Genomic DNA, 27891 nt, shown 5'->3' with positions numbered 1-27891 from the left:
AGTAGTTTATTCTGAAGAAACACGGAGAGGAAATATTTCTTGATCAGTCTCATTTAAAAATGCATTTCAAATATGATTTTATACAAGAACCAGTAAAAAGATGTGCAAAACTGTCGGGAAAAATTGAATAGCACGTTCTTCTGGCCCTTTAAATTGCTAAGATAGTTGCAACTTCTGAAATTCACAAAAAGCTGCTCAACTAAACAGTAAAATATGCCAACGAAAGAATGTCATATTAATACCAACACCATAACAACATAGAAGACATTTGACAAATGTCATCCCCCCCATTTTCCAGACATGCACAACACACAAAAAACAGTGGCAGGGAGTTTCTAACAGGAAAAATGGGGGGGGGGGGGGATAGATTATAGAACTGATCCCCTACTTTTACAGCCAGATATGAAGAGTAAAAAATTTGAAAAATAGGCTCTGAGCAAATAAACCGTGTGTGGGTTATGTTGGACTTTGGGTGAAGAAGACACTGCCTTATAATAAATCCATGCCTCTGTTGTCAGCTTGTTACACTGTCATTTGAGCACTTTGACAGGAATTCAAAAATCAGCCCCTGACAACAGGGCACAAAGAAAAGAACAAAAAGGGCGGGAACAACACAGCCCACGTGTGGTCACCAAACCCTGGTGATTCCTGTAAGGAATTCCAACGATGTGATTCTTTTCTCAAGGAAGAGCCCTTCCTGGTATAGCAGTGTAGGAACGGTGAGTACGAGGCCAGTGGAAGAGGACGCCGAAAACGCCGCTATTTTCCTTTCGTTACGGATCCCCTGAGCAAAACGAACCTCACAGGTCTGCGTCAGGCACAAATGCACCAGTGAGCCTGAGATACCAGCAAGGCCAGAACCCAGCTCACCCCACAGGAGAGAAGGCCAGTCAGTAACAAGTGACTCTTCACACAACAGCAGCTGATCTGTTTCAAGAGCGTTCAGCCAATCTACAGGTCATTAAAGGCTTCTCTCACTTAAAATCAAAACCCCTACAACAGCAACATGCTTAAGAGTCATCTAAGGACTGAAGTTTTCCTTTCGTTTTATTGTTTTCCTAAGGTTAGAAATGCAGTTGGTACACAACAAATGCTGCAAAACTCAAATAAAAGTAGAAAAAGGGAACCTCTTGAAAAGAGAAAACCAGCCACATTAGATTTAAGCAAACAATAAAGAAACATTAACAAATTTTAAAAAAAAAAAAAAAACTCCAGCAGCACAAGTATCTACAAAAACTAGTAGTAAACAGAGGAAATGGGATATCATGGTCCCAGTCCTTCTAAGTCTGTGGTGCATCTTCAGGCACAGCATTTCCATCTTTTTCCAGTAGAGGTGAAACCGTGGGCAGTAAGTGGCAATGGCACTGTCCTCAATCCACCTTCTTCTGGGATGGGTTCCTGTCAGGTTGGACATCCTTGGAGGTAAAGTCCATGCAGAAGCCATTGGCCACAGGGGCAGATGAGGGGGTATCTGGGCAGCTATGGAAGCCCTCCTGGTTGGGGTACAGGTAGTCCCAGGCAAAGTCGGGATGCTGCTCCGCAAAGGCCTTGAACTCATCTGTGACAAAGAGGAGAGCACAAAGAGCACCTTTGCGTCACATTCAGTTTAACTTCAAATGGAAAAACTGTCAGGACACGGCAAGGTGAAAAATCCGGAGCATTTTCTGTTTGAAACTCATCCACAAAACCGCCAGACTGAAACTCACAATAAAGTTTTTCTTACCGAACGTGATCCTTTCTTTACCACCACCGTCGACGGCCCCAAAGAGTGGTGCCGCGTTTAGCTCCCGCACCCCTAAGGCTGCTTTCAAAATGCAAGCAAGCTCACCCTCTCTCACAGTGTTGTCGTCCTCTGCTTCAAACATCTGAGAGGGGAATGAAAGCCAAAAAAAAAAAAAAAAAAAATCATGTCCATCTGAGCTTTGAGTGGACAACTCTGGCAATGTGCATTTCAGAACAGTCAACTGCCCGATTCACATCTGAAAGGCCAGGCAAGTTGTGCTACCAGCCCAAACTCTAAAATAAAACAAAATAAACAGATATAAAGCTATTAAAAAGTGAGCCTGGAAACACCATCCCAGAGCACAGAAGACCAGCTAACAACTGCCGAAATCGGTGCAGGTACACAATCCCCATTGTCAATTCCAAAATCCAAGATCCAATAATTTATTGGAACTTGTATATGTTTAAATAGGGGGCACAGTGGTGCAGCAGGTTTGACTGGGTCCTGCTCTCTGGTGGGTCTGGGGTTCAAGCCTCGCTTGGGATGCCTTGCGATGGACTGGTGTCCAGTCCTGGGTGTGTCCCGGCAACCCAGGACACAAGGCTGGAGGGGGAGGGGGAGGGGGACACACCCAGGATGGGACACCAGCCCATCGCATAAAGCATTACCAAGAGCTCAGGCACTGGCTATATTTATCTCACCATTTAATTTACCAGTTTATTTCTACATAAATAAATATATATTAGTTTATTTACAGTTTCTCTCTCTCAGAGTGAATACCGATATGTTACACTGCAGAAATATTAAAGCGTGTGATTACAGCGTGCTGCCCCACACCCGCTGGGGGTGTTGCATAATATACGGTATATGCACCGTACTACCTTTCTAAAATCTGAAAATTCTGAATTCCAGAACACATGTGGCCCCAAGAGTTTTGGACAAGTGACTGTGTACCATTATAGTAGTAAATCAAGGAAAGAGAACGACAAACAACTGCAAGCAACTCATGATTTGTTCTACAGCCTTAACATCATCTGTCAAATTTCTGCACCAGTACCCCAGTATGTCTCTGAATACTCAGCACTTCTGCAGTTCACCACTGTGGGAACTTACCTTAAAGGCCAGTTTTACTGTTTGCAATGTCTTCGATGGTCTGCATACGACAGATAATGCTATCACATACAGCCTGATGTCCATCTTTCCATCTTCAGGCTGTATAAAAGCACACATTTTTAGGTCATTCTCACAGAAAGACATTTCGTGTTGGCTATGAACAGGATACACACTGACTGGGTCTCAATGTACAGAACTGACAGAGAAAGGTGCAGCGTTAGGTTTATGCCCTACCTCAAAGTAAGAGAGCATCTCTCCAAGTGTGTCCGACACCGGCACGTTTAAATAGTGTGCCAGATCTTCTAGGCCAAGTCTCTCTTCTCGAACCTTCCTGGCCCTGCTGGCATACTGCTCGAGCTCCTCTTCGGTGTTCTGTGGCTTTAAACTGCAGCGCACAAAAAAGAAACACTTATTCGGCTGGAGCCCAACTGACTTAATTTCTGACGAATTTTGACAGACTGATCCTGCTATTTAAACACTTGGCTTTAAGTTGTCTGCCCCATTGCTACCTGCCTTTAATCAGCAGCCTCTAGGTGGCCCCCTGAAGCTTGAACAGACTGCCCTCCGCTTACAACACAGCCGTCCCGTTAACCTAGCTTTGTTATTTTTGAGTTACAACATTTGGTGGTAACATCTAAGGGCAACTGCTCCATCTGCTGCCTGGTACCATCAGCTGCTCGCACTGCCACTATATAAACACCACTCTCCATAGAGTTTGGGGGCTCCAAAGCATGGCAATCATCCTACTTCGATATTCACAACAAACTTCGCACATGACACTTTCTGCATAAAGCATCACCAAGAGCTCGGGCACCTGGAGAGTGAAGCACCAAGGTGCATCTGGTGCAAACAACCTATACTCCTGCCTTATTTCGCACATCTGATGCTGGTAGACATTTTCTAGGTCAAAATACCCAATGTATTTGAACTTTGACTTCTGATCATCTAACCATTTCTCACACCAAGACTAACGTGGAATCAAACGTGAACGATTAACAAACATTTCAGTTGCCAGTGTTTATTTAGAAAGAGTGGCTGTCAACAGGTCAAAATCACTGACCAAGTCTAATTACAATTACCTGGCAATTTTGTTAATCAATAACTAGCCTTTTCATCTATGTTTTTGTCTCAGATTCTCAACATTCACAAATGTTTGGAATTTAAACAGCTCAGTCAAGCCTTAATCAGGAGGTAATGTGAAACCAAAGGAAGGTGTCCCAGCAGGAGGAAACCATATTTTAACAGAAACCAGATTCTGATCTAAATACAAATCAAACAAAACGTGCTGCATTGATAATTCTGTTTCAGGCTGAATGAAATAACAGCTTTGGGGCATTACGGTAATCTGCATTCTGCTCTCCATTAGTCGACATGTGCTGACTAATGGACTGGTGTAAAGGAACAGACGTGTGTGGGTTTTGTTCTTTAACAGTGCCATTGTGAAAGGGGTTTGGTCCTGATCCACAGATACCACAATGGAGACGGAAGCCGAATGTTCGTTGCTGTGTCATCGTCTTTCTGCCAGTGCGACCCCAACGACACCAGGCCACAAATCCAGACGGGTGACCCCACACGGCCCCACTCGCTCACCCCAGGCTTCTGATGAGCTTGGCAAACTCCAGCAGACGCGTGTTGCCGGGGAGACGGAGCAGGCCCTCGGCCATGGCGAGCTGACAGTCCTCGAAGGAGTAGTCTGTGACGGGCACTCCCAGGGCCCTGGCACAAAACACACGGCAGGGTGTAGAGGATCTCCATTAGGACACACCCACACAGGCATGCAAGCACTCGACAACACTGGCACACACCCTTCTCAGCACTCAGATTTAATTTGGACTGAGAGCTGGTTCATTACTCAGAAAGTTCCTAAGCTGAATGTGACAGAGCGGATCTGTCAAATTCTATATGCAGCAACTCATGTAATGTGTGCCAGCAAAAACAGTGATACTAGACTATGTGACCACACTTTATGAATCATGCATGCAGACTAAATGCTTCTTAAAAGAGCTTGTATCAGAGAAAGGTTTGTTACTCAAAAGCTTCTAAATTGCGGACCAATTCTACAGAGAGCACACTGTACGTATGGCTATGACTGAATATTCGCTAGTACGACACCGGTATCTTCTGATCACACGACAATCTGCAAAATAAATCATCAACCCAACTCATCTGGGGGTAAGGAGCACTTCCAGTCTGCCAACTGACGACTTGTAAACTAGAACCTGCTCTGGACTGACACGGAGGGTTTGATGACCCGTGACCAAGCGACTCACTTGGCCATGATGCTCCTCACGTTGTTTGCAAATAGAGCTGGGTTGCTCTTCTCTTCCTCAGATGGAGTGTAGATGGGAAGGAACTAAACGGGGGGGGGGGTTAAGAAAAAGATGTGCAGACACACATTAGGACAACTTAACCAGAAGTTAAAAATCCTTCAGGATCTTATACATGCCCATGCAAAAATTTTAAATGAACTAAATCCTTAACCAAAGGAACATAAAGTCAAGCTAAAGCCACCCTCCGGGAAGGCGACTGAGGTAAACGACTCAAACAAACCCAAGTCACGTGACAAAACTAACACACTCGCGTACCCTGAGGAGCTCCTGCTCTATAAACGCATGGAAATGTGCAGCTGTTTACTGTTTGCCATCATGCTCCACAGTGGACGTTACCAAGCCACACGGGAGGTGTCGCATCCACCAGCTGTACCGTTGTAAAAACACCACTCCCAGTGAACGACAGCACACCGACTGCGGCAGTCACGTTCACCCGCTCACCTCAATGACCACCTGGTTCTGCAGCTGGCACAGTGTCAGCCACAGTATTTTGAAGCTGTGAGAGAACAAAATACATTTTAAATCTCTGCGCATCTTTACGTTTTCCGGCTGGGGAAGAAGGGGATGCAGAAACTTTGAAAAATAGGAAATACTGAAGAAAAACTAATGCTGTTCTCATATAGCTTGTCAGTTATTTTGAAAAGCATTACGGTTTCATATGTTAGTGGTTAAGTCGTGAACTCTGGTTAATGCCACCTTCTAAGTGTGAGAGCATCAATCCACTGAGGCATAATGTACAACAAATCAACCAACAAGCACATCAACAAACACAAAGCATAATGTAGCACAAGATGCCATTTGATGGGGTCAGAAACTGAATGCTGCTCATTTACGTATTGGGATATTGGTAAGCCATGGGACAACAACATGTAAAGCATGAGGCACTCCAAAAGCTCGAGGGAAATCAATTTGACCTTGGAAGGTCTTTCATGTTCATGCTTGTATTTAAAGGTTGGCATCTGAGCAATTAATATATGCAGACAATGCAGCTATTTAACTTGGATTTCCAGGAAGAACAGCTTGACCCTGGTGCTCAAGCACTATGACCAGCTGTGCCAGTGACTTTAAAGTAAGGTCAGGGAGAGAGAGAGCAAGGAGAGAGAGAGAGACACTCACGCTCCAGGTCCCTGCCATGTCCATGTGATCGTATCCTGCCAGGGGAGAGGACACGCAGCGTCACATATGACAATCACAGCGCTAGGTAATTAAAGAACATGTGCCTGCAGTGAAGTGATACTCAACAGTACACAAATATATAGTGCAGCAATACAGACTCATCTTCAAAACTGTCTTTCACCTGCTGTATAATTAACATCAACTAGCAAAAAAAAAAAAATCACAGCCATTTACAATTTCAATTACAGACAACACTGAGTACGACTGGAACATGTTGCACTGCGTGCTCATGTTACACACATTAGTTATTTTAAAATGTTTATTCTATTTCCTTTTCAATAATTTCCTGCTTGTTGCAGAGAACACAGTAGGAACGTGACCCCAAAATAATTCAACTGACCCCCACAGTGTTCACATTCAGTATCAGTAACACCACATAGGATCCGATCAATAAGTTGAGGAATGTGGCACATGTCTGAGATAAATCAGTCCACATTTAATGTGAAACAGGAATTTGTGAAGAGAAGGTATTTTTTTAATTTGCAGTCATTTCAATTCTAATTTTAATGTTGCTCAAACTTCGTGAAATGTTAAATAGGAGGTTCAGAGAAAATTTTTTATTTATTATACTGTAGCTATATTTGGGACATTTACATAACATCCCCAGTGAATAAATCAAGGTGTTTTTGTTGTTTATTGCATTGATAAAGCAAATAAAGTGGCCACATGCCAACATACAGTATTAGTCATGATTATGGGATGAATCAGTCAACAATCAGCTTTGAAAAAGACTTTCATTTTCAGAAATTTTAAAGTCATAATATGTATGTTGTTTCAAGGTTATACAAGAAAATAAACTTTCCAGTATGTACCCTCCCATCCTGGGGGTGTGCCCTCCCCCTCCAGCCTTGCGACCTGTGTTGCCGGTTTAGCCTCCGGTTCGCCACGACTCCGCTAGGGACACGCGGTTTCAAACAGTGCATGTGTGTGCGTGCACCCCGTAACTTGCATATTACGTCTCTGGGATAGGCTCTGTACCACTGCCAAACTACACCATAAAAGCAGGTGATGAGAGGGACTAAATATACAAATACATAGAGAATTCATTGATTATAGTTTTATCTGAAGCTATTACAGAACCTAACCTGTGAATAAATCAAAGGGCAAATGGATTAAGCTTTTACTGATTGGGGCAGTGATAAAAGTGACGATAACAAATGGAATTACAAACTTCCATTCCCAACTGTGTATGTAAATTGAGGACACTATTCTGTTGTGTCTTTAAAAGTAACCTTGTCCTCAGTTACTTTCAAAACTTTCGCTTTGCAGTTTCATAATGCAATACCTATAATTTCATCTACAAGAAGATACTGTTTATGCTTCAGGGAAAGCTGCAGCAGAATTTCTCTCACTAGCAACCTTGAAATGTCCTCAGTAACAGCTCAGCCAGTTTCATACCCTGCAGCGGATTTGCAAATGGGCCACGGCGCTCTCGGACATAGACGCAGGCAACGGTGCGACAGCCGTGATGCTTTCGGGAGATGCAAACAAAACGCAATCGTCTTGACAGCATCATTCTGCCAGCAGCAACGACTTGGGGATGATAATCTTGGTGAATCAAAACCAGAAGAAGCCAGAAACCGCGTGGGATCAGGTATCAACCCAGCTGAACAGAAAGCAATGTAACTCACAGCAATATGAAAGATATGAATAAATGAATAGCAAACGTGTTAATGCAATGTGGTTGTTGATTGTGTCCTTGAAACTGAAAAGTCTATTTGGACACAGTGTCTGTGATGCGAATAAATGCAAATGTAACCGGCCTCACTGCAACCCTTGCTTTCACTGTGGTGAAAGCCTGACCTTCCTGGTAGGTGTTCAGAGGGATCGTGGCTCTTACCAGTTCGTTAGGGTATCGAAGCACCACAGGCTGCACTGGCACAGCTGGTATGAATGCCCCTGGGGAGAAGAAAGAAAAAACAATAAGAGGCATGCTCATAAATTGGGAATTGCAGTCGACACTTAGTTCGCTCCCCGCAAACCAAGTTCCCAACGAGCTTCTCTCAGAAAAGGCGACCCAGTGACGGACAGAATGACTCTCTCTTTTAACGTTCTGTGAGCTGCCTGTCCGCGTCAGAAACTGCCAAAATAATCTTCACAATTTGTTAATGTACGGATGCTTTGACACATTTGCGGCAAGGTACTTCATTCAGTGCATCAGAGGTGTACGTCTGCAGAAAATCAAGACCATTTACAACTGGTCCTCAAGTTGCAACATATGCAATGTGCGTCCATGTGGACTTATGTCTTAACCCACAGCCCAGGAGCCATTAGCAGCACCGTCGGTGCCAAAAATACATAAACAATGATTCATAAAGTATTTTGTTTAAAAACAGCTGCAACAAGGCAATTTAGAGACAGAAACAAAGGTAACTTTGTACAGATGTAGAACACCTGTGAGCAAGAAATAAAGACCAGTTTAACCTGGTGCGACATGTTCAGGGATTAAAGTGGGAGCTGGATGAGATGAGGTCCTGATCTACCAGAATAAAGCAAACTCGTGCTTTTGGGGTGGCAGGTGGAGTCGACCTCACAGTCGACTCCCAGCCGTCACTCCAACCGGGAGGCGTGGTTGCCATCATCTCTGCTCAGCCCTACCCAGTACAGTGTAACAATGTGCCTCTGTCCACTCCACTGTTTCAGTTACTATATTTGGACATTTTATCGATGACATTCTCAAAACAAACCCTTTGCAAGGAAGCAATCCAAAGTGGAAGAGTCTAATTCAGGGGATAATTATCTTTCCTTTTCCCTAGTCCAATTACATGTTCTGCTATCACATGTGCAGTGGAAAAGGGAGGGGGAGTGGTGGAATTGGATGACACAAAAAAAAAAAAAAAAAAAACACCATAGGAGAGGATCAGAAAGACAGGATTAAACAGCTCCAACAGTACAAACAGAGAACTGAAAAAGAGGAGTGGCTATTTGAGCGAGATCCAGCGATGAAGTCACTGTCAGCTAGCACTGTCCAGACAGTAGCAAACAAAGCCACGGGGAACCTGTCCACATAATGGGGACGGGGCAGAAAATAAGGCAGCCGGTCTGTTTATGTTAAGAGCTCAGCCAAAAGCCAGCTCTGACCAATATCTTCAGCACAACGCAAGAACATACATACCAGGTTTAAATGTGATTAGGCACGATCTGTTGGTACATGTCCCCTCTGGGAAAATCATTATCTGGGGAATATTAAAAAAAAAAAAAAAAAAAAAAAACAGAAAGTCAATATTTAGACGTCTCAACTTGTTGAGAGACAGAGTGGATTGCTGACTAGACAGAAGAAATATGGAAAGACAAACGCATCCGCCAAGCACCTGGTTCCAGTCGACAGTCAGTGCATTTCTACTATTCACGCTAAATTACAAAAAAGCGTACAGTAAACTTTGTACAAAAGGTCGAGGTTTACTAAACAGATACACATGATGCACTGTACTTGCATCAAAAAACTATATTCTTCATTTACTGTAACCATTTTTCATAACCAAAAATGCCCAGTCCTGCAAATCATGAACGCTCTCCAGATCAAAAACCAAATGCAGCACCAATGGATTACAGCACTGAGCGCGTGTCTGGAAAGTGGAATGTCTTGGGCATCCGTCTAACTTACGTAACAGGAATAAAACGCACATCATTAGTGCCGTTGTACAACATTACACACTGTACTGTTCACCTTTAGCCTCTGTCATATATGCTGGTACTCTGCAATCACAGAACAATGTTTTTTGTTGTCATGGAGAAATGGACCTCTGCCATCCCCAAAAAAGGTGTACTGGTGCTCAAAGAAAAACTATGAAACAAAATGTGTGTGCCATTTACATAACTGCTGGATGAGCACTAATGGGACGGGCGGACAGATGGACGGATGAGCGCAACAGCCCATTGGGTCATAGGTCACTACCTGCGGCCACTCTCCCCCAGAGTGGGCTCTGCGTTTTATCTCCTCCACCGTCTTCCTACGGGAGTCCTGGTCCGACCGTGACACAAACACAGGCCGAATGAACTTGATCAGGGCTGAAAGAGGAAAAAGGCAAGTATTCAGACCATCGGCGCTACAAATCGTCCATCAGAAGTAGTGTCTCTATATTCTACGATGTAATGAAACATTTTGGTCAGTCCAGTATCCACAGCTTTGTCCTATAACCGAATTCCTGAAATACGTCAAAAAGAGCAGACACAGCCCACTAGGAACCAGTAGCATGTCAAGTACAAATTTTATTCTCACTTACTCCTATATATTTAATGCCACTAGGCACCAATACAGCCTAAAGGATAATTTATAATGTTAAAAAAAAAAAAAAAAAAAGTGTGGAGGAAGAGAGGAAACATTTCAGTTCCATGCTCAGGTCAGGCAAATTGAGCGTACATAGTAGTGCTCCAGGACCAATTGAAAACTGCTGTTTTAGTACAAAATTACTAAAGCATTAGCTTTAGAGTGTTACTTATCTATATTATCTAAAATTCAAGATCAAGAATACTATAACATTCAAGGAAATAAGAAAGTAATCAGATTTACTCTGCATACGTTTTAATCATACTTGAATACAAACACACTCACAAAACAGTGTTTATAAAAAGTTAACCTGTCCTAGAGCACAGACCCTTGTATGTATCTGCTGAAAAGCAGACTCCTCCTAGAAAAAACATCCAGAAAACAGTGCAATCAGTTTACTGCACTAAGTAATGAGATTGTCATGGGTAACATTATCTTATTTTTATGAACATGCTATTAACTTTTAGATATCCTTATATTCAAAGCAAGATTGAGCATCATGGACCACTTAAGCCCATCCATAGACCACAGGTTAAGAACCCCTGTTGAGCCTTCCTGAGGTGTTGTGGGCCTCACTCAATGAAACATCTTTGAAGGAAGGTGCCCATTTGATAACCCAAAAAAAAATAAATAAAATACTCATGTTGGTGCCCTGTGAGTTCACACAGTGTTTGGGAAAGTGATTAAGCTTCTTAGTGCGGAGTCGTTGAGATTTACAATGCCGTTGCCTGATGTTTTCTCTGGGGCTCGATCTGCAAAGCGGTGAGGTCGATGGAACCGGGCCTAGAGTACAGCCCTTGATACAAGTGCATGGAATGTAACATCTTATAACGTACATGTTGAATTATTAGCCAACACCTTTGTCCAAGAACAGATGTTTATTTGCAAGACATTGTCTAATTCTAAAACGATGATGCAGAATTATGTTTTTATGTTCTTTTATACAGTTTAACCGAAGAACAGATGTGTGGACACCACAGCTAATCTGATGCCCACTAAACTGTGGGTAGAACTTCCTGGGGGAAGTATAGAGCACATGTACAGTATGTGTGCGCTGTGGCCCCATAAGCAGTCATCAACTCCTATGCTCTGTCCTCTCGGTAACTCCCTTTCTGTCTCTGTCCCACAGAAGACACACAGACAGGAATAACTGACATGGTTTGAGGCAGATGGACATCTCAAATGACCTAAGCTGCAGGAAGAACATCAGCTGTCCGAGACTTGCTCAACTGACGGTTATACAAGACATTTTTCAAAAAGTAGTGTTTATCAAACAGTACTCATGTAGCGCTATACCAGGGGTGTCCAAATTTTACTAAGGGCCACAAGCATTAAAGGGAACTGGTCCAAGGGTCACATGTGTAAAAATCATAGTAAGTGATATGCTGAATCGTAAATGTGTACAGTGGAAAAACTATTTTATTGCATTTTAAATAGGTGCAGTGTCTGTCTAACCTACAACTGTATTATTTGGTTCAACAGAATGTACAGTATTTATGGGACATATAGTATATATTAAGTATTTCAGAAATGTTCTTGCATGACGCATGACGTGAAACAGGAGGCTGCACGCAGCCCTGGGGCCACAGTTGGACACTCATAATCTAAACAACGTGGTCATACAAGAAATTGCTAAAAACAAAACAAAACACTTTGGCAGTCAGCTGAGCATATTCTTGGTGCAGGAAGCTAAATGTGGGAATAAAGCTTTATGGTTCTTTTTATACTTCACACACGCGACTGTTTTAGGTTAAAAGGCGATGAAAGCACCGCAGTGGCTAACTACTCTCATGTTCCTACCAAAAATCATGTTTCTTGACACGGTCAAATTAGTCGGAAACACAGCTGCATCATGCAAAAGAGAAAGCAAACTTTTTCCAGAAGTCATAAATAGTTTGTTTTGGATCCAAGGATGATTCCCCTGTGTCTGCTCACTCTCACAAAGCCTTCAGGCAAAGCGATCCTTCTACTGTGTTTTAAAAACACCACAAGTACACATAGAGTAGATGTTCAAACATAATTTGCAAACCAATTAAGAAAATGAGAAAGGTTTGTTGGGAAAAGACATGGGAAAGCTGACCACAACTTTGTTCAGAAAACCATTTCATGGCTGAAGAGTTTTACACCCCTTGCAAAACAACAGAGGGTGACAGTATCAAATAAAGGAAGTGAATCTGAAACACACCGAAAAGCCCATTCTACACACATAACTAGCAAAATAAAGGAAACGCTTGAGTTAATGAGGTATACGATTTATGCTTGCAGCAGATGCTTCCACACATGTGGTCCATGACATAATGAGGCAGAGACAGACAGACTTATGGCCATGTATAAAAATGCTGTGCAGAACCAGCTGCTCAACACATTGGCCACTACAATGCCACAAAGACATCTCTGCAGCTTTGAGAGAGGGCTGATCACATGGGACACACATGGCAAGAGCTTCAGTAACAAAAACTGCTGAATCCACAATCTTCTGATTCAGATGGAGGTAGGATCTTTCACAGGTTAAAGAGACTGGTCAGTGAATGGTTTGAAGATCACGGCACACAGTACATCATGGCCATCACAGTTACAATACGTCAACCCTACTGACCACTTGCAGATGGCTCCAGAGTGGCACTGGAGACCACATTTCTTGACAGGTTATCAAAACTTCTCGTTAAAGAAAGGGAGGAATAAGCTAATATGTTTGTTACCAGAAACACACATCGGTGAGTATAAGAAGCGACAGAGAACTCACTGCCCCAGACTGGGATGTCCTTGCTCTCGGCTTTCATCACAATGGAGGCCATCGTCATGGTGACAGGAATGGCATCAAAGTAGGAGGAGTGGGGTGCCAGCGTGAGGATGGGAGCCTCGGAGGGCAGGGCCTGGCGCCCCTTCACCGTCACCCAGTGGAACCCCCCAGCAAACCACATGGTCCGCATTATCGCCTTAAGGACCACATCCACGACCCTAAATGGAGAGGGACAAAGAGGACTTAAAGATATTAACCACATGCATAGGACACCTTTAAATCCAGTCTTAATATATCCGTTCAAAATTTCTACCGTAACCCAACGTAATGCTTATAACATATCTTTGCTGATACAAGTAGTGTCATTTACAATGAATGAAATCTAAAATCACTGTCATTCATAATGCTATTGCCTCTCAAGAGATTTCTATGTGCTTTATTCAATTTTAAATCACTAGCTTAATCTTCCTTTACCGTTTTGCCTTTTCAAACTCATGTAGCTCTCAAGCTTTTTTGCTCATTATTATGGTTTCACACAATTATAAAAGATTTGAGAGCTGCTTGCGAACAGTCACAACTGAGGCACATGGCAGAAGCCATGCCAGAAATGGATGTTCAATGAATTTGTATCTTGAATTAAAAATAAGCTGATTCTCCTAAGTGCGAGTTGATGGCTTGTTGTGCAAATTTCAAAATCTGAAAGAGAAGTGCATATAACATATGTGCAACCTCTTGTAATTTGTGCATGTGGTTTGCAGTGCAAGACTTCATGGTCCATAAACTTAGATGTCTATTTCCAAGCTCATCACTAGCACTGTCACTTTGTCTGGTAATTATTTCGGCTATTCATTGTATCTCTATATGTATGTATATTTTTACTAAGTAGTACTATCTAGTGTATCCTGTCTATAGTCTGTGGAGAAACATTCAAGCAAGAATTTCATAGTACTCGTACACGGTACTTGTATATATGACAAACTTTGAACTTGAGCTAAAGAGACGAATTAGATATTCTGGAGGTTGGGGGTATGAGCAGTCATTCAAAGGAGTATGCCATCTTGCTAGGATCAGGCACTTTTCAAACACTTAAGTACCACTTCAGGCTAAACTAATATGACAGCACAGTTACTACAAGAGTGGTGCAGTGTAACTCACCATAGCTCAATGAATTCAAAAAGATTATCCAGGGTTTGCTAATATGAAGTCAAGAAGGTTTAAGATGTTACATGAATATGCATAATCCTTACTGTAACTCAAATTCCCATGTCTGAGAACAAAAAAAGGCCCAAATTAATATTTATTCTAAAGGAGTAACAATAGTGCTGTACACATCAGCAGGCCAATTCTCAACAGCCTCCAATTCAACCCCAGACCGATGTGCTCACCTTCTCCACCAGCATTCAGGTTCCACTGTGTCTTCAGAGCGCCCCACGGTAGCTACAAAGGCAAAAGGCCATGCCAAAAGCATCATGAAGGCAGCGAAGAGAAGGCGGATGGGAAACAGGGTCACGGTCATGAGCGCAATCTGCAAGCAAGGAAAGGTGGGGGAGGGACAGTGAAGGACTTTTTGAAAATCTCTGTAGAGCACAGGCCAAGATTCCAGGTTTTGGTTTAGACTGTCATTACAAAAAAAAAAAAAAAATACATACATACATACATACATACATACACACACACACACACACACACACACACACACACACACACACACACAAGTGTGTTCAAACAGGAAAGGTGGTGGAAATTAGAGGAATGAGAAAATTCCACTCAAAATTATCCTGGAAAATCAGCAGCCAAGATTCCAGGCACTCTAACCTCTTGGACCTACAATTAAAGGATTTCCTGACTTTCACAAAAAGAAGGTTGGAAAGCCTCTGATAAAGCCTCTAAACAAAGCCCGAATTACAACAGACACTTGCATGATTTTTAGAGGAAAATAAAATCTAAATCCGAGGCATTAACGGATAAGACAGTCAGCAAAAACTAACGCAATCACTCTTTCCCCAAACAAAATACATTTCGTCATAGATAATGTGCACTTCCTATGAAGCAAATCCTATGGAATTAACTTAGAAAGTGCTTAAGATATGTAAATTATGTTAGAGAAATGCCAAATTGTTTTAAAACATCAACATACCGATAACACGTTAGTAAAATAAATTTACAATAATTACACACCAAACAAGAATCTGTTCAATAGTTGAGCCAACACCCTTTCCAGAGGCACAACAAAGCCTACACCCATCGAAGGCCTTTAGCTGTGTGCCATGTTCTTGTATCTCCTTTCATCACAACCAAAGTACTTAATGAAGCATAGTAATATTTTATGACTTCTTAATTAGAATTTTAAAATACCACTTTTACAGCTTGATTTTACTTTAACACCTACAGTCATTACTGCCATTGAGTTAATCAAATTATTTACATCCCTTCCTGGCAGATAATACCTACTCTTTGATGGTTCACCAGTGCAGGGTGGCAGTGATTCAGGGCCTATCCGAGAAGCACACGGCAAGAAGCAAGGTACTTCCTAGAAGAGACCCCAGTCCAACCGCAAGGCTATCACACACAGTTACAAGGAGCAGTTTCAAGTCGCCAGTCCACCTGAAATACATCTTTGAACTATAGGAGGAGACAACAGACACAAGGAGAACATGCAAACTCCAGACAGACTGAGCTCTATTCGAATCCATGAGAAGTCCACCTGGGACCCGTCATGTACACAGTAGTTTTTCCCTCCATTTCCTCACAAATAGTACTGCACTAAAAATGTACAGGCCTATTAAAATACTTGTTCAACATCAATAGTCTGTGTACTGAGCATCTACAGATTAAAGAAAGAACACCATATTACAAAACAGCTGAGAACGTGAGCAGAAAACAAGGAAGCAATTCTAATGCTGACATACACAACGGCTGCTGAATATTTTATGAACCAAGATCCTATGCTTCTTCCATCGCCCAAGTCCTTTCCTCTCTGCAGGCCCTATGTGGATCCACTTAGTCTCTATGCAACTGAATGACAACATCTGCCACAATCTGCTCGCTTTCAGCAACAAAATGCCTTCGAGGCAGCACATTTTCAACTTTTTCCTCCATTACAGAGCACTCCATTAAGGGTGACTGTGTGTGTCTCAGCAAGGACCTAAATGGACATACCCATGCCAGAGAATACCCAAGACTATAAAACCCAAAAGAAAGAACATAAGTCAAATGCAATCCTGAAGATTCGAGACGAGCTCAAGATGAGTCAAAGTATTACCCCGAGGGTGACTGCACTAGAACTTAGCTCAATAATTCATCCTTATATGGGAAGGAGGAAATGCATACTCGACTCAATTTATTTTCATAGTGCTCCTGTTACCAAGGTGACACGGGCCACCGTACAGACTATCTTTCCCTGGAACAATACAGAATAGCAGCTGATATAGTTAATTATTAGAATAAGCTAGCTGGCAGCTGAGGAGAGAAAAACAAAAAACTCTTGCTGACCTGCATTTTCTTCACAAATGGCAGTCTCTGCCAGTACTAGACAAACTCTTCCACTCTTACATTTTGCTCCCTTAACACAGTTTTCTCCAAGTCAACTTGCAATGACTACTGTGTAGTAGTATCAGCTGACACCTTATTCACCCAAGGTGACTTACAACGCTTGACAGAATGCTAATTCTCGGTTCTGGCTCCTTTGTGGTGGAACAACCTCCCCCTCTCACTCAGAATTCCTGATTCCCCGTCCACATTCAAAAAGGGTCTTAAAACTCACCTTTTCCAGCCTCCCTTTGCCCATGATCCCTTAAGGTCACGTAATCCGTAAATGTTCATGTATTATAACTTTCAGATCATGCCCGGATAAACCTTTACGCAGCTACTCCTGTAATGTAACGTAAATGTTTATATGCGTCTCAAAAAAAAAAAAAAGACTAGGAAGGCAATCAGGAATCACGGCTATTCTGATAAAGTTTTATGCAGTTACTCGTGTGAGGAACATAGTTTCACATGGTGGAAAGAAACAAACTGCACTTAAGATCACATGTCTGCATCCAAGTCTCTCTTCCTGCTAATACAATGAACACATTGTATTTTCTGAGAGATGTACGTTGCGTCAGAAAAAAAGCATCTGCTGAATGAATAAATGTAAATGTAGACACTACTTACAATGAATCACTCATCCATATACCAAGTCAGCTGAGCTTTGGGAGGAAACCAAGGCGTCCAGAGGAAACCCACACAGACACGAGGAGAACACGCGAACGCCACACAGGCTGAACAGGGATCGAATCCATGTTGTCTTGCACTACCCAGGCACTGTGAGATGGCAACAGTGCTCGCTGTGCCACCGTGTCACTCTTACAGCGTGATGGTTTCTTCGGACTCACACAGGTGCAGCAGCGCAGTCACAGCACTGGGACTCTGGGACTCTCCTCCAACCGCAACCTCCTTGAATGTTTATTAATCTACTGAGGCCTGCTGTCCACCCCTTTTGGTTCTGCTGACAGGGAAGATTAAACTGTTCCATGAGGGGTCTGGTTGGGGAGAGGAGTGTAGTAGCAGAGGTTTAATGATGCAGCACAGGGAAAATGAGATGAGGAAGAGGCGCAAGTCAGGGCAAAGACGGAGAATCACAAGGCACTTCCTGTTTTTGTCAACAAATGGTACCAGCATGCTCTGCCTGCAACTCATCTGCTCTTGATGTGACTTCACTCTCCAAACACCAAGAGCTAGCAGAGAGAACACTCTTGTCAACCTGTGATAGAGGATTCAAAGGGACACAGCTGCACCAAATTTAAAAAACAACATATTTTACATAACCGAGTAGCTGCATGGCCTAAATATGCCAGGCTGTTAATGCAAACTGATGCACGAAGAAAAATGCTGTCAAATCTGGATATAATCCAGAGCATGGCAGAATGAAATGTAATGCATCACAGTGCAGGCAAATGTTGACTCCATGACAGACTACATTGCGAAAACAAGAAGCTCCTGGCAATCCACGGACTGGTGCGGTGGCACACCGCGGTATCCAACAGTGCAGCAACTCGTTCCAGCAGCGCTCCAGCATGCTGCTGCAGATGCTCATTTACTCCTCCATCCCGCTTACGACACCAGCGAAGCTGTCCAGGTTCACTAGGGCCGACTCAACTGTGGTAGATGCCCTCGTAGCAGATTTACCTCCGGACCACAAAAATAACTTCACATTCCTGTTACAGCACATGAAGAGGCGTTACCCTTGAGCGCCCGAGAGAAGAGCTCACACACAACTGCCAGCGAATATCTGATACGAGCAGCTACTGCCGAAGCCAAATTCCTGGGTGATGGCCTCAGTACTTTGAGTTCAATGAGCATCATCTTTCCAACCAACAGAGAAATGTAAACACTGACACTGGTGTATATGATCGCCGGTCAAAAAGTTCTAACACTTGGCGTTTACGTCAAAGAATACTGTAAATACAATAAATCGTCAATTTATCAGATTTTGAATTAACTGGCAAAATTCTATGGTTCATATGTTGGTACTTCCGTGTTGTTTTCAAGCTGATATTTTAGTACTTCAATACTTTCCACATAAAAGTCTGGCTGACACAAAACTAGTACACAAATTGTTTGATAGCAAATCAAATTTGAATTGTACTGCCTTAAAAAAAAAAAATATGTAACTGATACACCATGATCAAACAAAGAAAAAGGAGCAAGTTAAATGTAAATCTAAAGTTAACTAACAGAAAAAAATTTGAATCAGGAGCATCTGTTGCACATGTTTGTGAGGAATACTATGCAAAGAAAAACATATATGGAAAGCAAAAGTTAAATTTAGCTTTAATGTTGATGAATTAACACACATTTGGATTTAACAGAAAGTCGCAATATTAGACCCCGGCTCCCACAACTGTCTCCTAAATCGATGATGTACTGCATATATCACAGTGATCTCTGTCGGATAATATTTATTTGTCTTTGCATGCCGGCCACTTTCGGAAGCTTCAGCTATTATGGGACTAAGATTTGCCATCACATAAGTTTTAGGGGATTAAATGTGCTCATCTCCTGCCTTACAGAAAGGCATTATGGGGAGCGAGACCGAGCGAATAGAGCGGGTGCGGAATCACAGTAATTTTTTTTTTTTTCTGGCAAAAACTGTTGAACTGAAACGGCACTGTGTGAAGGAGCATCATGGTACAGAAGTCATTGACCATTTCCATACAGCTCACAACAGTTTTTCTTCACTTTATCCCTAAATCGATGAAAAAACCCTTTATGAAAAACCTGGTTCAGTGTTTGAGCACAAGGTAGAAACGCCCAATGAACAACGTTAAACATTAGAACACAATCAGCGCTGCACAATGTCAAAGGGTGCCCTGAACGTAGGTCATCTCAAATCTCAACCATCTTGGAAACATTTTTTTCCCCACTGATGAATGACAGTTTTATCCAAGTTGTCAGGACCAAAGACAGCTGTTCACATGTGGAGGATTTCTCTTCTTCCCCCCATCACTTGTTTCTATCCATTTTTATTATGACAGAGCGACATGGTCATGTCAAGATGCTTTTGTCCAGGCTGGCAAGAGGTATAGGGAAATTGCTTGTTTGTGCATCAGGTTAATATTTCTCCTTTGTACACGCTTCAGCACAGCTCACTGCCTCTATACAGCCATCTGCAACACACAAAGTCTTAGGACACTTTGCTCGGACCATGTGCTATACTCATCCCACCAGAGAACTGCGCTGAGAAAACAGAAGCTGAATTTTAGGATTTCAAAAACTTACTCGAGCAAAACTGACAAGAGGCTGAAGTTTGTCATGCAACACAAACATAGCGGATATACCTGTCAAAATGTAATTCGTAATTAAACGAAAAGAACTGAGATTATATTCTTTCTGTGAAGTACGGGGTACTTGCAGACCTTACAGCGAGACAGTGATCCAAGGATGAGGATCCCTACTAGTTTCATTTCCACTCGAGTCTCAAAGAGCCCGTTGTTCCAAGAGAACAGGAAGAATCGCCGCTCTCCACAATGGCCTCTTCAAAGGCTACGGTTAAACACGACAGCACAAAGAGAGCAAGTCGGTTCTCTCCAAAAGCCACGACTCACGACAACATGCGCTAATAATACATTCCTTGAAGTCATAGCCATGTATCAGTGAGAGAGAACAAAAGTGCAAAATGTATCATTGTTTCTGAGCGTCTAACACACATATATGCTTCTGCTCACTGCATTTACTCACCTGGTTACAGACCAATGTACTTGTGCTGAATTAATAGGCACAGACAGCCAACACTATTTATCTATTGCTTATACTTTATTCTGAAGGGAAACTGCACACTGTCTGTATATTTCGTACATTGTAAATGCTACAGCAGGGAGTGTTGGTGTTTCGCATCTCGTGTAGGTTTGGACACAGGTCTGAATCCAGCTCCGTGCTCCTCCTATAGTCCAATGACATGTTTAAGTTGAACTGGTTACTCTGATTTGCTCATAGTGTGAGCAAGTGTAATTTAATGAGCGTATACCCTGATTCACACTCTACATACCCGGGAAGGCACTGAACCAGTGTGAACCTGCACCGGACGCGTCGTTAATAATAATGAGTGGGTGAATGGAATACCTATGGCTATGATCATGAAGAGCTGGTGAAAGATAACTAACCTGCCGGCCACAAGTAAACTATGGTAATACACGGTAATTGGGTTTTGCATGTGGGGGTGCGGTGGCGCAGTGGGTTGGACCACAGTCCTGCTGTCTGGTAGGTCTGGGGTTCAAGTCCCGCTTCGGGTGCCTTGCAATGGACTGGCGTCCCGTCCTGGGTGTGTCCCCTCCCCCTCTGGCCTTACGCCCTGTGTTACCGGGTAGGCTCCGGTTCCCCGTGACCCTGTATGGGATAAGCGGTTCTGAAAATGTGTGTGTGGGTTTTGCATGTGTGGTCTTCTGTGTAACACAGACTGAACTTTCACCAACACTAGACTAAATTTATTAGACCAAACTGATTTTTTTTGTTTGAACAACAGACTAAAAGTGCCAACGCAGTCTTAAAAAAAGTTCCCCAGGCTGTTCTCTACCTTCTCAAACTACCTGTCCAACAACATGGTAAGTGTGAGTCAAACACGGCTCAAGTTCAGCATATAGGTTAATAATGGATGCTGTGCACAAAGATCTCTGCTGTCTTCTGTCCTGGTGGGATTAGCCTGCCAAAATCCCCCAAACACAGTTCCAGATAGACACTTTTTTCACTTCTTCAAGTCCAAACATACCAACAAGGGTTCAATATACAAAGCTGTGGCTAAATCCCAAATCCATAAGGTTGCTGGTTTGAATAATTAGGACCCTTCAATTTAAGCAGTCAATGGAGAAAATGTGTCGGAACCATATCACTCCACCCCAGCGAAAGGAATATGCATTGAAAAGATACCCCTGGGTCATTATTCCATCATTTCTTAGTGTATGAATATTTTCCATTCACTTCATGTCCAACATATAACCCATAGAACCATCGTTGCACGTTGCCTAAGAGCATATCAACATATTCTGTTGCTGTCCCTTTGGAGGCGGCTTCTACAGATTAAAGTAACCATTCTGAGGCTCACTGCTCATACTATGGTATAAATGTAAGAGTTCTAGCTTTAAGGCAAATATTGATTTTTTTTTTTTTTTAAAAAACTCTGTTACAGCTGACTATGAACAGACATTAATGCAAAAATGAAAACGGGTCAACTTATTTGTACGTCATCTAGAAACAGATCTGTTGCGAAATCAGAGACGTGATTTATGCACAAAAGCTTATGACAAGCTGCAGCGAAAACTACGGGGTGCTGGATTTCAAGGGAAAACAGGTTTGGTCAAAAACATTCAATATGTGGAAGCAGTAACACTGGTAACTTACTCTAAATGCTGATGTTTTCTCCACCGCTGGAAAACAATGGTTCCACCAGCATGCTTAGAAGGTCACCTCCATGCAAGAGGAACTCAGTTTCCAAAAACTGGACACCTGTACATTTTTTTGATAACAGCAAAGCACTCAAAATCCCTGCACACAAAAGAAGCGTTACAAAAAATCTCTGTTACAAAAAACAATTACTTGTGACCCGGATACATCCAGGATGAAGACTAGATAAACAGCAAGACAAGTCACAATAAACTGTACAAGATTCCCCAGTGTAAGTATGTGCTAAGTAAAACTAATATTTTTGCTGATAAACAAATGTTCTTTGTCAAAGGACCAAAAGCATTTCCACAGCAAAAACGAAGTAGCCTGAGGTTCATCTACAGGTACAAGTTGAATCGAAATCTCATGAATTATACGCGGTCAGGGACTCAAACTAAAGACATAAGGTATTTGCACATATAATATAAACTGGATCCTTTTCTCTTTTATTCCTGGGCATAATGTTGATGGAAGGACCTCATTAGTTTGTTTAAAGCTGACCAATCACAACATAATTTATCAAAAGCATCAAAAAGGGCAGCACAGTGGCACAGCAGGTAGAGCTGGTGTCTCACAGCACCTGGGCTATGCATTTAGACATGGGTTCAAATGCAGCTCAGTCTACGTGGCATTTGCATGTTCTCCCTGTGTACACCTGTATGTTTTCTCCAGGTGCTCTTGTTTTTTCCCCAGAGTCCAATGACATGGGATCGCGGTGAACTGGTCACTTTATTAAATAGCCCTTTGTGTGTGTGTAGCTCTGCTATATAAATGTGTGAATGACTGTAGGGTTTTACTCTAGTTTCTCACACTGTAAGCAACATTAGAAAAATATTAAATACAGGCAGTCTCCGTTTACGAACAAGTTCCGAGTCCTCAATCTGTCTTTAAGTCAGATTTTGAAGTAAGTCGGAACAGTTAGGTATGGTGGGTATCTAATGTCAGTTTGTCAAATGTTTGTCTTAGTATATTGTGTACATTTCAATGGATAAAAACATTAAAAGAAACTTTCAAATACACTGAAACATCTTTAATATAATACATTTAACTACAGTATTTATAAGAGAGAGACATGGAAAGAGATAAATGTTACTACAGTCATGACGAACAGAGGACACGGAGGAGACTGGACCCAAGTGCAGGATCGTTTATTCAGAATCAAAAGGACTAGACTTGTTCTTGTGGTCGGGCGAACGGTCGGTCGATTGCCAAACTGAACGGAGGCGAGATTCCAAAATCGTGGTCGAGGGACAAGGCGGGTGGCCGTTATCAAAGAGATGTGGAACGGGACTGGGGAACGATGAGGGACAGGACTTGGAAGAGCAAAGCGAGGTAGGTTTGAGAATGCAGAAGGGACGGTTGTGGCGAGCGAGATTCCGCAATTGGAAAGAGGTTGAGATGTGTCTTTTATAGACGAGCTTTCCGACTGAAGCTGCTGGTTGAGGTGCGGGGCGTGATCGTGAAAACTACAGTATTTATAATACTGTGCGTGTGCAAAACATTGAAGGAACTAACGTTCGTTGGGGTTTCACCTTTTTCCAATTGCTTTGTTATTTCTACTTTAGTTTCAATAGTGATCATTTCCACTTTTCTTGGATGCATCACATTTACGCTTTGATACCATGATGGGGGGGGCGCGGTGGCGCAGTGGGTTGGACCGGGTCCTACTCTCCAGTGGGTCTGGGGTTCGAGTCCCGCTTGGGGTGCCTTGCGATGGACTGGCGTCCCGTCCTGGGTGTGTCCCCTCCCCCTCCGGCCTTACGCCCCGTGTTGCCGGGTAGGCTCCGGTTCCCCGCAACCCCGTATGGGACAAGCGGTTCAGAAAGTGTGTGTGTGTGTGTGTACCATGATTAGGAGGGTAAAAACAAAAAAAAAAAATTTAAGCCAAATACAGTAACACACGAGTCACTTAACAGCAACGTGGTCCAACTGAACAGAAGGACAGTCTATGTCATACCTGGGCTCACGTGCCCCGCCCACGAGCCGATAAGCCGCCGTACACACGCAATGTTTTGATGCGGGTCGCAAAGCAGTGCCCATTTGTTATTACAAACCATTGTATGTAACTTGAATTCTGATGTTTCTATTTGATTGTTACTTAAGGGTGACAAAAAAATATTAACTTCTGGTCAGTAAGGGGGTGGTTCGTAACTATGGGTTGTACGCAACTCGGATGTTCGTAACCCAGGGATTGTCTGTACTTACTAATTATCATTGTGTGCTGCTTTGGAGAAAAAAAGTCTGCTAAACAAGCAAATGCAAATATTTGAAAACAACCTCCCCTGGCTTTATACTCCCCGGTCTTAAATTGTTAACCACACAGGGTCATAAGAAATTCTTGCCAGCTTAACTAGAATGGCGAGGTGCAATTCAGTGCGTCGCTGCTGGTCTCCACCCCCCCCCCACAGGCTATGCCAGCTTTTTGTTCAAGCATCTACTGTACCACTTCTTGGCAAAAACTGACCCACTTTTAATAAACACTGGTATGTGTTTTTCTCAGGACATGATATACATAATTACATTTACAATTATTTATTTAGCAGATGCTTTGCTCCAAAGCAACCTCCAATGAACTCTATGTAGTGTTATCAGCCCACACACCTTATTCATCAAGGTGATTTACACTGGGTCATTAATCCATACATTAGTGGAACACACTCACTCTGTCATTTACACACTGTGGGTAAACCTGAACAGCATGTCTTTGGACTGTGGGAGGAAACCCGCGCAGACACGGGAAAACATGCAAACTCCACACAGACAAAGTGGGGATCGAACCCATGTCCTCTTGCACCACCCAGGCGCTGTGAGGCAGCAGCACTACTCACTCTGCCCCCTGCTGCCCCCCCCCACAAAAAAAACTAATAAGTAGCTAACTGCCTGCATGATCTGTACGTGTGCATTTATCTTGACACGAAAATCCTGCACTTTTTTTTCTTAAGCTACAAAATGCGGACTTAAAGAACTTCCGATTTTAAAAGTATAAAAAATTTTTCACAGCAGCCCTTTCTGATAGGTCAGTTCCACCCTACACCTTCTGCTTCAGAGACTCCTCTTTAAGTGGTACCCTATCGATTCTAATCACTTGCACTCGGCTGTATCGCAGTAGCTGACCTCTCTGGGGAGAACATCCACACAGCCACGTGGACTCCGAGACCACGTGGCACGTGCAGAGCAGCTCACAACTTAATGGCTAAACGCACGCCCTTTCAATCCTGCTCCTGCTCCTCACTACAGCTGCAGCATCCTTAATCACAGAACCGACTTTGAATCGCTGCAGTAAAACAGCCAGTTGTATAAATTGGTCATTCACTGCAAACTGCTTTGCATACCTGTCAGCTAAGTCACAAATCAGTCATAATAATGAAAAAAATACAAATTCTGGAGGAGTTCTGTCAGAGGCATTTTAACAACTGCTTGTCCAAACCACCACTGGACTACATTAACTGAGTGCAGAGCAGAAAGAAAAACTGAAAACCTGCACCATCATGATTCTAGAAACCATCTTTCCTGTGATGCTAATAGGAACCAAAGAAGTATTACTCATCATGCAACATTTAGGACCATTTTTTTCCAATGAAGAACATAGGAAAACATTACTGTAGACCAATGGGATGTCATAAAACAAGTAAAAAGCACGCTCATCATGTATTCGCTGAATCGCCTGACAGACATTTGAATATATTTCATATGAATAGAGAGAAAAAATATGAACGTTAGGTAATACTGTGTAAATCCCTGCCTTGTCCAAAAGACACATAAAATGACACTACTAGCAACACTACTAGGATGCTGGATTAGTGGAGCAGAAGAAATACTTCATATCATATGTAGATTTGGAGCAGAAAACTTTTCATATTAAATTTCCTATTTAGATAATCATCACTGATTGATAGCTTGAATCAATGCTCTAATTTTACTAGTTTATGGTTACACCTGGACAGTTACTATTTGGCTCATTTTAGTGCTGTATCATGTATTAGGGCAGCAAAGGGAGTCAAATACAGTAAAATCAAGGGAACAAGAAGCGCTGCAAAAACTAAGCACACACAGAGCTGTGCTGTAGGTACGTGAGCATACGTGTTCCCAGTTTCTTCAGAAAGTTTGATAATTAAAAAAATAGTTTTATATGATAAAGACACTTTTGCTAAGTTTTGCAACTTTTTTCTTTCGCGTTAAGCGCATCCCTTGTCCTGGCGGTGTATGCGCAGGGATAACGGCTGTAGACGCGGTCACACACACACCACAGCGACGTATCTCTGCGGGATAACGGACGTGTGTAGCGGGGCGACGTGTCACAGCTCGGCGTGAGAGCGCGTCGCTACGCTGCGGAGGCGCAGCTATTTAAACTGCCTGCTGGAGGAATTCCCGGCGATGCTGCACGCGACGAACGCTGTGTCACTGTCAGCTCGCGGCCCGGCTACCGTGCAGCCAAGTCAACGCGCGCGGCCCACTAAAGGAGCGTCACCCCGGGTCACTGCGCCGTCAGTGAGTCCCAGTAAACTGGGATTAATTTAAGGCACAAAACAAGGTCTATCCTCGTTAATACACCAATTGAACTAGCACTACTAACCAGAAATGGTTGCGAGAACCCCCAGCAGTAGCCAGACTGCAACGTCTTACTTCTCTTCAAGAAGTGGCTGGACGACTTGAAGTCACCTTTTTCTTTTTTGCCAGGCTACGTGGCTAGTAATTGATTCCGTGCTCGCTAGCTGCCCGTCACATACTGACCACACAGGCGTCGCGAGCTGCTCGGGCACGGCACCAACATTCTTTACCACCAGTTTATTTTTTATTTTTTTTTTTACTCGTTCACAGTTGCTAAACACACGACACGCGCACCACGCAACGCTAGCGTCCGCGCTGCGCGCCCACCTTCGCTTTCTGCAGAGGAGTGAACCGCAGCTCGTGCACAAAAGGGTTCCGGAACGGGGGGTCCAGCTCCTTCCCACCGCGCGCTCCATAGCATCGTCGGCTGCTCCGCATCCTCGTCCCCGCTCCGGCGACCGCACGCGGATTCGACCCACACAAAGTGCCCCTTTGGAGCCCTTATCCGCTCTTGGCTCCGCGGAGAAACAGCGCCTCTCACTTTTGCAACCGCTTCACTGTAGCCAGCCGGTGTGCGCGCACGCGTCCTCGCACAAGTTCGCTCGCGGAACTAGATGTGGCGCCAGAGGAGGGGGAGGGAGAGGGAAAAAAAAAAAAAAAAAAAAAAAATCTGCACCCGCGAGACGGGAGTTCTTGCTTTGCGCATGCGTACACGAAGGGATGCCGCGATGTCTTTTTAATTTTAATTAATTTTAATTCATTTCTAAACAGTACAAGTCCGAACACGAAGAAATATTGTACAAATAGAACAAAACAGAACAAAAGCCATGGAAATAAAAACTGATTGTTTCGAAATACTATAGTATGTGCACAATTCAATTGTCAATTGTTCTTTAAGTTAAAGTAGAGGTAGTGTAACTAAGTGTTGATGATGGCTGAATGAGGTTTTCTACCGCAAAATTCACTTTTATACATATGAAAAAAAAATAGTATTCAAATAATATTTTTATCTCTCCTACTGACAGCACATAAACCATACGTCTTTAAACAATAAAAGTCACTAAAGAAACTATCGTAG

The 27891-nt window shown here is 42.9% G+C and overlaps 1 protein-coding gene across 2 annotated transcripts; it reads right to left on the bottom strand.

Moving 5' to 3' along the window:
* Positions 1–27429, bottom strand: lpcat1 (lysophosphatidylcholine acyltransferase 1). 2 transcript variants are annotated; one of them, XM_018727099.2, is made up of 14 exons: positions 27141–27429; positions 14735–14874; positions 13353–13567; positions 10238–10350; positions 9458–9518; positions 8183–8241; positions 6283–6317; positions 5608–5662; positions 5107–5189; positions 4427–4552; positions 3071–3221; positions 2837–2935; positions 1724–1865; positions 1–1558 (listed from the first exon to the last, which is right to left on the bottom strand). In XM_018727099.2, the coding sequence occupies exons 1-14, from the start codon at positions 27249–27251 to the stop codon at positions 1371–1373; spliced, it is 1578 nt and encodes a 525-aa protein (XP_018582615.2). In that variant the 5' UTR covers positions 27252–27429; the 3' UTR covers positions 1–1370. The 2 variants fall into 2 exon arrangements, with proteins under 2 accessions (XP_018582615.2, XP_018582616.2); XM_018727100.2 differs by lacking the exon at positions 27141–27429 and adding an exon at positions 17113–17188.
* Between the last annotated feature and the right edge of the window lie 462 nt (positions 27430–27891).

Source organism: Scleropages formosus, chromosome 23 (assembly GCF_900964775.1).
Source record: "Scleropages formosus chromosome 23, fSclFor1.1, whole genome shotgun sequence".
NCBI classification, from domain to species: domain Eukaryota; kingdom Metazoa; phylum Chordata; class Actinopteri; order Osteoglossiformes; family Osteoglossidae; genus Scleropages; species Scleropages formosus.
The sequence above is the reverse complement of the archived record's forward strand: the minus strand, read 5'-3'. Positions and strand labels throughout refer to the sequence as shown.